At 30.9% G+C, this 8,534-nt stretch overlaps 1 protein-coding gene across 1 annotated transcript; it reads left to right on the top strand.

Moving 5' to 3' along the window:
- The first annotated feature begins 6,417 nt into the window (after positions 1-6,417).
- On the top strand, positions 6,418-7,871 carry LOC111884586 (nudix hydrolase 11). The gene is made up of 4 exons (XM_023880900.2): positions 6,418-6,771; positions 6,851-6,993; positions 7,210-7,329; positions 7,463-7,871. The coding sequence occupies exons 1-4, from the start codon at positions 6,540-6,542 to the stop codon at positions 7,682-7,684; spliced, it is 717 nt and encodes a 238-aa protein (XP_023736668.1). The 5' UTR covers positions 6,418-6,539; the 3' UTR covers positions 7,685-7,871.
- Positions 7,872-8,534: the final 663 nt, after the last annotated feature.

The raw sequence follows: 8,534 nt of genomic DNA, 5'->3' as shown, positions 1-8,534 counted from the left end.
ATGCTTTGAATCCAAGACTAACAAACTTAGATCTAACAAATTACAAACTGAATTAGGGTTTATAGAATTACCTTTGATTGTTATATAGCAATAACAATCAATTCCTTGCTTGAATTGGCCTTAGAAAGCTTAGTGCCTCAAGTGTTGCACCTCTAATGGAGTCACAAACACCATATACAACTTGGATGAAGAGGAGAAGAAGAGAGGCTGCCCAAAAACGGCTGGAAACCCTAATGGAAGACTTGTCCACGTTTTTGGGGCATAGGGGCCCTTTATATACATGTAGGCTATTAGGGTTTACAACTAGGAAACCCTAATATGACTGCTTAGGCCCTAAGCAGCCCATGGACTCCTTAAACATATCCCTTGGACGATTTCTAATGGGCTTCCCATAGAATTCATCCAACCTATATATTATTAGGTGATCCATAGCCCAATTATAATTATCTTATAATTACAACTTCAGTCCCCTAAGTTTAATTAATCTCTTTTAGCCAAAAAATTAATTATCAATTAATTCTTGACTAATATTAATTAAACAATATGATTTCTCCTTTAATATATTATTCTCATAATATATTAATAAATCATATTTAAACCTTTCTCTCCTTAAATCATCCTACATATTGCTATGGTGAAGGCAACCCAAAAGGACCATGCTCATAATCGGGTCAAGTACATACCAAAATAGTTATGGACTTAGACACTAATCCAACAATATGTTATCCTATTCTACTATCATAGACCCTCAGATCATGACTTTTGATTATATTCCATCCGATGGTCCAGATCTGTGCATTCTGGCACAAAATAGTTACTAGAAAGAAAATAACCTAACCATATATATATATATATATATATATATATATATATATATATATATATATATATATATATATATATATATATAGACAAAATTGCAAAAATGGTCATTGTGGTATGCATTTTTGGGGGGTTTTAGTCCAACCCCCGACTTTTTTGGATTGGTGGTCATTTTGGACTAGTTTGCATGTAAAAATGGTCCCTGTGAAAATTGAAATGACTAAATTGCCCTCTTGATATAAGTTTTTATATTTTTTCTATTTAATTTAATGTTTTATTAATAATAAAATGGGTCTCTCTGTGTGTGTGTGTGTGTATGTGTGTGTGTGTGCGCGCATATTGAGTAAACATTACACAACAATTTTGTCCAACTAATGAAAATTTTGTGTCTTCTTCTTGTACCCAATCACCACCTCCATTGCGTTGCTGTGACCACCGGACACCACCCAACACCACCTTCCAGTCGTGACCCACCACCACTGATACCCACCTTATACCTCTCTCTCTCTCTATTAAAAATCACCACTGAACATAACCCTCATTCCTCCCTACCCTTCCTCTCATCGAGCTCACCGGAAAAACGAGAAAACGAAGCAGCAGAAGTCGCCGGAGCAGCTCCTACCACCATCGTCGCCGCTGCTGTGAACCACCATCGTCATCAGTTGTTGCTTCCGTCGGTCATCTCCGACCAGCCCCGTCACCTCTTGCGACCCCTGTATGTCCGATTCCCCCCTCATTATTTTCGTTTTCCTTTTTGATCGATCAACAGTCTTGGATGAGGAAGGACTGGTCTCTGATTTCGATTATACCTCCTCTGAGTAGTACCTAGTTAAGAACCATAAGTTGGTTTGTGGAGTTAAAGTATCATCCATGAGTAGTACCCAGTTAAAAATCTTGGATTTATCTAATCAATTTGATTGAGGTCTTCATTATTTTTGTTTTATGAACATAATTAATATTTTGGGGCTGAAATCATGTTCTTTGGTTGGAGAATATGAATTGGGAAATGGTTTCGTACAGGTAGGAGAGAGAGAGAGAGAGAGAGAGAGGGGGAAGGGTCCTTTATTATTTTTTAATTGTTAAAATAATTAAATAAATAGTATTAGATTTTAAAATAATGAAAGAAAATGAAAAATAAATACCCCAAGGATATTATTGTCATTTCAATTTTCACATGGACCATTTTCACGTACAAACTAGTCCAAAAGGACCACTAATCCAAAAAAGTCGAGGTTTGGACTAAAATCCCAAAAAATGCATACCACAGGGACCATTTTTGCAGTTTTGTCATATATATATATATATATATATATATATATATATATATATATATATATATATATATATATATATATATATAAACAATCAAGGTCTACTTTTATATCCTTTCACTAGGTTATAACCCGTGTAGTACACAGGTTGATTATAAAAAATATTTAATTGGAATTTGTGAAAAAATAAAGCATAGTTCGTGTACAACTCTACTATTAATTGACAAGTTTATAACCCGTATAATATACGGTTGATAAATTAAAGTAAGATAAATAATAATTGTAACAAAATAAATGGAACAGGAGATTATTTATAATTGATTATTTCATATAATTGATTATCAAACATTTTGAATTTCAAAATCTTTATTAATAATGCTAATTTTAAGGGATTTGGAAAAAGATTTAAATTTAAATGTAAAATCATTAATAAAAAAAAAGACATGTGTCATTTTTTGAGAATAAAAGAAAAAAAATCAAAATTATAGAAAAATGACACGTGACAAGTTTAGGATTCTTTTATTAGAAGAGAGAGATATCTTTGACACATTACTTGAGCAAATAATATCTTTTGAATGTGTTTATTTGTACCATTCGTGATTGATAATTAAACCCTCTAATTTGACATTTTGTCTTTTTTTTTTTAATTTTTTTTTGTCTTTTGTTGTCCTTTTTCTTTTATTATTACTATTATTATTATTGTTGTTGAAATTATTATTATTATTATTATTATTATTATTATTATTATTAGTACACAAATGGTCCATGTATTTGTAGTAGTTTACATGTTTGATCTCTATTTGTTTTATTCAGTCCATCTATATATAATGATTATGTTGTATTTTAATTATAGAGCTCACCTACACCATTTATTAATGTATTGTCAGAGAACCGACCAATCCACATTCTACAATTTATATCATTGTTAATGTACATCAAATTATTAATACAATTGAAACCATATGTAGAAGTCAATGTATGTTAAACCATTTCCCACATATATACGTCCAAAGTTGTAGATCTACAACACAAGTTTTCCTAAAAGTTGTTACTTGAAAAATGTCGGACGTCATCTCGTACATCATACATACTTATAAAGCTAGCATTTTTTTCTTGAACCTCATGCATTTGAAACCCCCATAAAAATTTGCAAACACCTAATGCATTTGAAACCTCCCATTTTAATGAATACCACTCAAAAGTCTCTTAATAATGATTAACAATTCAAAGGTTTTATAACTTATATAATATATTTAATAAACAATTAATGGATACTCTATTATAAAAAAGTCAATCTTTTGAGTAGACACATAAATACAAATCACATACAAAATTCACAAATAAAACAAATTTAAAGTTTTTTGTGTTGGTTTGAGGGCTTTGAACAATTTTTCGAGCCATGTTATTATGTTGAAGTTTTTAATTTGTAGGTTTGTTATATATAAATTCTTTTTTATATTTTCTTGATTTAAGTATTCTTTTAAGAATATGATTGTATGTTGTGGTTGAGATTTTAATGTAAATTAGATTAGATTCATGTTATCGATCATATGTTATGGAAGATAATATATATTATATTTAATTAACTATTGTATACATGTTTGTATGTTCATGTTGCTTCAAAACAATAATTAATTAAAAATCATGGATATGTCATATTATCCATATTATCCATGTAAGCCTTTTTTAAAATGCAAATTGTCTATCTTATCAGTTTACATTTTAGTATATGTTTAACATTTTAGTTATAACAATAAGTGTTTTTTAAAAGTTTATTTCACTTATTAATAATAACAAGTGGTTTTAAAATTAATAAGCAATAATTATAAATAATAAAATCAAATTACATGGATATGTCATATTACCCATGCAAGTCTATTTTGAAATGCAAATTGTCTATCTTATCACTTTACTATTTAGTGTATGTTTCACTTTTTAATAATAATATTAAGTGTTTCTTAAAAGTTTTATTTAACTTATTATTAATAATAAGCGATTTAAAACTAATTAATACCAATTTTAAATGATAATAACATCAAATTATAAATTATATTTAGCTATAAATAAATTGTATTTTAATTGAACATCATTATTGAAATTAGAAAATGACTACAAAAGTAAAAATATAATTAATTAATAATAATAATTGTTAAAAATAATACTAAATAGATAATTATATTTTATTCTATTAATGAGGAATGTGGGTTGGTGCTAATGAATATTATTGTTCAAAATAATAGAGATATATTTTTTAATATTTTAACAATATATTTTTAATCTTCGCTGCGCAACGCGCGGAAATTCGCCTAGTTTGTAGTTTGTAGGTATTTCTTAGCATTAAGAGGTAGTAGAGGTATAAAGACAAACATTAACTCAAAGCAAAGATTAGAGTGTTAACTAATTTTACATAAATGCCCCATGAAGTTTAAAACGCCTATCAATTATTAACTAATATTTATTACTATCGGAAACAAGAGTTAATATCAATAATAATTTGAGTGTCTATCAATTATTCAGTGATTGTATATATTCAAATGACTATAAATTTGAACATTTTTTTTGTACAACATAAAAGAATATTATTGAAACAAATTAATAATAATAATAATAATAATAATAATAAATAAAACATCAAAAGATTTAAAAAAATCAAAATCCCTTTTAATGCTATTTATATTAAAGAAATAAGGGAGCAATTAACAGTTATAAAAGGTGTTACATATCAGACAAAATTGCAAAAATGGTCCCTATGGTATGCAATTTTTTTGGGGTTTTGGTCCAAATCACGAGTTTTTTAGTTTTGTGGTCCTTTTGACCATGTTTACTTGTAATTTTAGTCCCTCCGAAAATTAAAAAGACTAAAATACCCTTTCTGATATATTTTTTATATTAAATTTAAAGAAAAAAATAAATAAATAACTAATTTGGGTCCACCTCTCCCACACACGTACACACACAAGAACATACTTCTTTTTTCTTTGATCGTAACAAGAAAAAAAAAATACTTTTTGAAGAAAAACCCTAAATCACTCTAGACCACCATTGCCAGACTACTTCCGGAGCCCTTGAATCGAACCGCCGCTACAACTTTAGCCTCCACCGCCAGAGCACGTTCCGAATCCTACCCCCATGCATTGATTCATCGAATGTTCATCATCAGCAGATTCATCACCATCATCCTGGTTAAGACGATGATTCGTTATCCTCCCCTGAAAAAGAAGTTCGATCATAAGAGAATAAGGGGATAGTAAACCCTTTGCATTTTGATTCCTTATAGTTGTGATTCTTTGCGTTTGCAATTGAAGAAGGGCGTGGGTACTTACAGATCTGGGCAACTAAGAAGTGAGTGAAACAAAGGTGAAGATGAAAGGAAACAAGAGATGGGTCAATGAAGGTGATTCTGGATTTTGGATTTTGGAAAACAGGGGTGAAGATGGAAGCTCAAACTCGATTTCTTATTTACCAATCGTAGCTTGCATTTACGAGACCAAAACCAAAAAACCAAGACTTGGAAACCAAAATCCCAAGTGCTTCAATGGGTTGTACCTTTATTTCTTAACCTTCCTCTGAATAATCAAACCCAAAAGAACGATGACAATAGAGATGGCGGTCTTAACAGATATCATTCAAAGTTTCAATTTTCTTCAATGCGACTACCTCCTTCGGATCTTGAACTACCTTTTCATTCAAAGTTTCAATTTTCTTGATTCTGCATCAGCAGATATCAATTGAAGTTTTTTGGGTATCTCTCCATAAAATCGCATGGCTCTAAGCTCTTCTTGGTCCAACCTCAAACGCCATTGATGTGTAGGCTGCAATCTTTACACGGTGAGACCTTTTATGGTTCTGGGTGTGATCAAAAGCTGATTTTTTCATGTTGAGGTTGTTTAAAGCAAGAAGGAATCAATAAGCGAGATGGATCTTGAGAGAGGTACGGTTTTTAGATGTGGGTTGAGCCGTTGAGGTACAGATATGACTTACGGGGAGAGAGAGAGAGAGAGAGAGAGAGAGAGAGAGACTCTTTATTTATTAATTATTAAAATAGATAAAATAAATATTAAATTAAAAAAATAAAAGAAAAATAAAAAATAAATACCCTAAGGGTATTATAGTCATTTTAACTTTTAGAGGGACTATTTTCACACACAGACTAATAAAAAGGAACACGAAGTCAAAACGGTCGTGATTTGAACTAAAACCCCGAAAAATGCATACCAGGACCATTGTTGCAGTTTTGTCTACATATTATAACACCTACTTTATTAACAAAGAAAAAAGATCGAGCACATCTACTTTACCAAATTTTCTTTGTTACGTACAACACCACTTTATTATTTATTAACAAAGAAAAAAAAAGATACATCTACTTAAATATACATCTACTTTGCGTCACCACACAACAACGTTGCCCATTAACCCACACGGTAATTGGGTTGAATCTTGATCATGGAATCCAACAACTTTACAAGATCACCGAAGCTACTTGACTTGTCTAAACGATTTCGTCAATCGAAGTCTGTTTCCCCTCTTCCAGATGACCCCTCAATTGGTCAATCCAACGAATCCGAAAGATCCACAAGACCCAACCGAGCTGCAGTTCTGATATGTCTATTCGAGGAAGGAGATGATATCTGTGTTATTTTAACCCAACGATCATCCAAGCTGTCGTCTCACTCTGGTAAAGAAAATCCTACACTTTAGGTGTTCGGCGAAATGCCTGAATGAAGTTGAAACCTTGAAATGAGTTCGTTTTGCAGGGGAAGTGTCGTTGCCTGGAGGTAGAACGGACGAAGAGGATACAGATGATATTCGAACCGCATTGAGGGAGGCTGAGGAGGAAATTGGATTGGATCCTGCCCTTGTGGATGTTGTCACTGTTCTTGAACCATTTGTAACCAAGGTCAAATCATTTTCTCCCATTTTTTGTTTCGATATGAACTAGATACTGAATTTAATTTGGAAATTGTGCAAATAGGAGCTAAATGTGTTTGCTTTAAATGAACTTTTGTTATCTGTTTTGTCATGAAATAACATTTTGTAAGAATCCCAATAACTTTTATGGCATCTAGACTTGACTAGGGCCTCTCTATTAACAACTATTTGATTGTAATGGCAGAAGAATGTTACAGTAGTTCCAGTGATGGGTATACTATGGGATAAACAAGCATTTAATCCGCTTCCAAATGTTGGAGAAGTGGAATCCATATTCTATGCTCCTTTAGAAATGTTTCTCAAGGTTAATATTCCCGTTTTTTCTCTTCTATTAAGTTGGTTTTATGTATTATGTAAAAAACCAACATTCGTATGTAACTTTAGGGAATAAGTCATTTTCTCATTAAGTCCATTAAGTCAAAAGATTATTGATTCAGGATGAAAACAACAGACGACATGAAGAGAGAGAACATGGGGGAGACAAATATTGGCTTCAATATTTTTATTATGAAACAAATAACAGGGTGTATGTGATATGGGCTCTAACTGCCGGAATCTTGATAGCTGCCTCCTCCCTCGTTTTCCGGCGACCACCGGATTTTCAAGACATGCCGCCTAAATTCTGGCACAAAACCACTGCAAGTTCCAATGTTCCTTGAATCATTGGGCCAAAATATAAAAAAATGTAACACAAGTCGAATCAAAGATGAAATTGTAGTGTTATCATAGATAAAATTGTAAGTTTATTTGTATCAAATAATTAAGAGATGCCGTGTCCACAAAATGTTAACATTGAAACTTTTTACCCGGTAAATTACACTCTATCAAAAGAAACTTTTAATGTTATCTAGAACTTTTAAAAATTAAAGTCTTTAAACTTTTAACTGTTTGTGTTTGTGGTGCCTATATAAACCTTTGAGAGGTTTTTTTAATTTATCATTTTTAAATTTTAAAATATTAAAAAAAGGGATCCAGACCGTTTTTAGTTGTCTTCACCATCCATCTTCCATTAGGTTATAGGGTGTGGTTTCATGTGGAATTCTATAAAAGACTTATTTTTCGAGCTTTGAAATGTAAACTAGATACACAAAAGTTTCCTCAAGGAGCACAATCCACATTAGATTTGAACACTCTTATATTACAGCTGCAGAGACTTGGAACCTTATTCCCTACATAAGTATAAAACTTATCCGTTCACTCCATAGTGAGTTCACATCAGATATATAACAAGAATTGGACCATGTCATTTGATTATAAGTTATAACAAAGTAAACAAAGCGCATATATTATTGCATACCGAAACTAACATGTAACTCTTGTTAAATAAATCTACATTTTGTCAAAACTTATCATATCGACCATGAAACATAGCTGTCAAAAGAGTCACAAACATATATATATATATATATATATATATATATATATATATATATATATATATATATATATATATATATATATATATATATATATATATATATATATGTTATATATATAATTTGAATATAA

Source organism: Lactuca sativa, chromosome 4, assembly GCF_002870075.4.
Source record: "Lactuca sativa cultivar Salinas chromosome 4, Lsat_Salinas_v11, whole genome shotgun sequence".
In the NCBI taxonomy this organism is placed as follows: Eukaryota; Viridiplantae; Streptophyta; class Magnoliopsida; order Asterales; family Asteraceae; genus Lactuca; species Lactuca sativa.
Note: the sequence above shows the minus strand (reverse complement) of the source record. Positions and strands in the feature narration are given on the sequence as shown.

Excerpts from the sequence above, each read along its gene's own strand:
- LOC111884586 (XM_023880900.2), top strand. The coding sequence starts at position 6,540 with ATGGAATCCAACAACTTTACAAGATCACCGAAGCTACTTGACTTGTCT. Across the intron at positions 6,994-7,209 it reads TTGAACCATTTGTAACCAAG|AAGAATGTTACAGTAGTTCC; the intron begins GTCAAATCATTT and ends TTGTAATGGCAG. Across the intron at positions 7,330-7,462 it reads CTTTAGAAATGTTTCTCAAG|GATGAAAACAACAGACGACA; the intron begins GTTAATATTCCC and ends TTATTGATTCAG.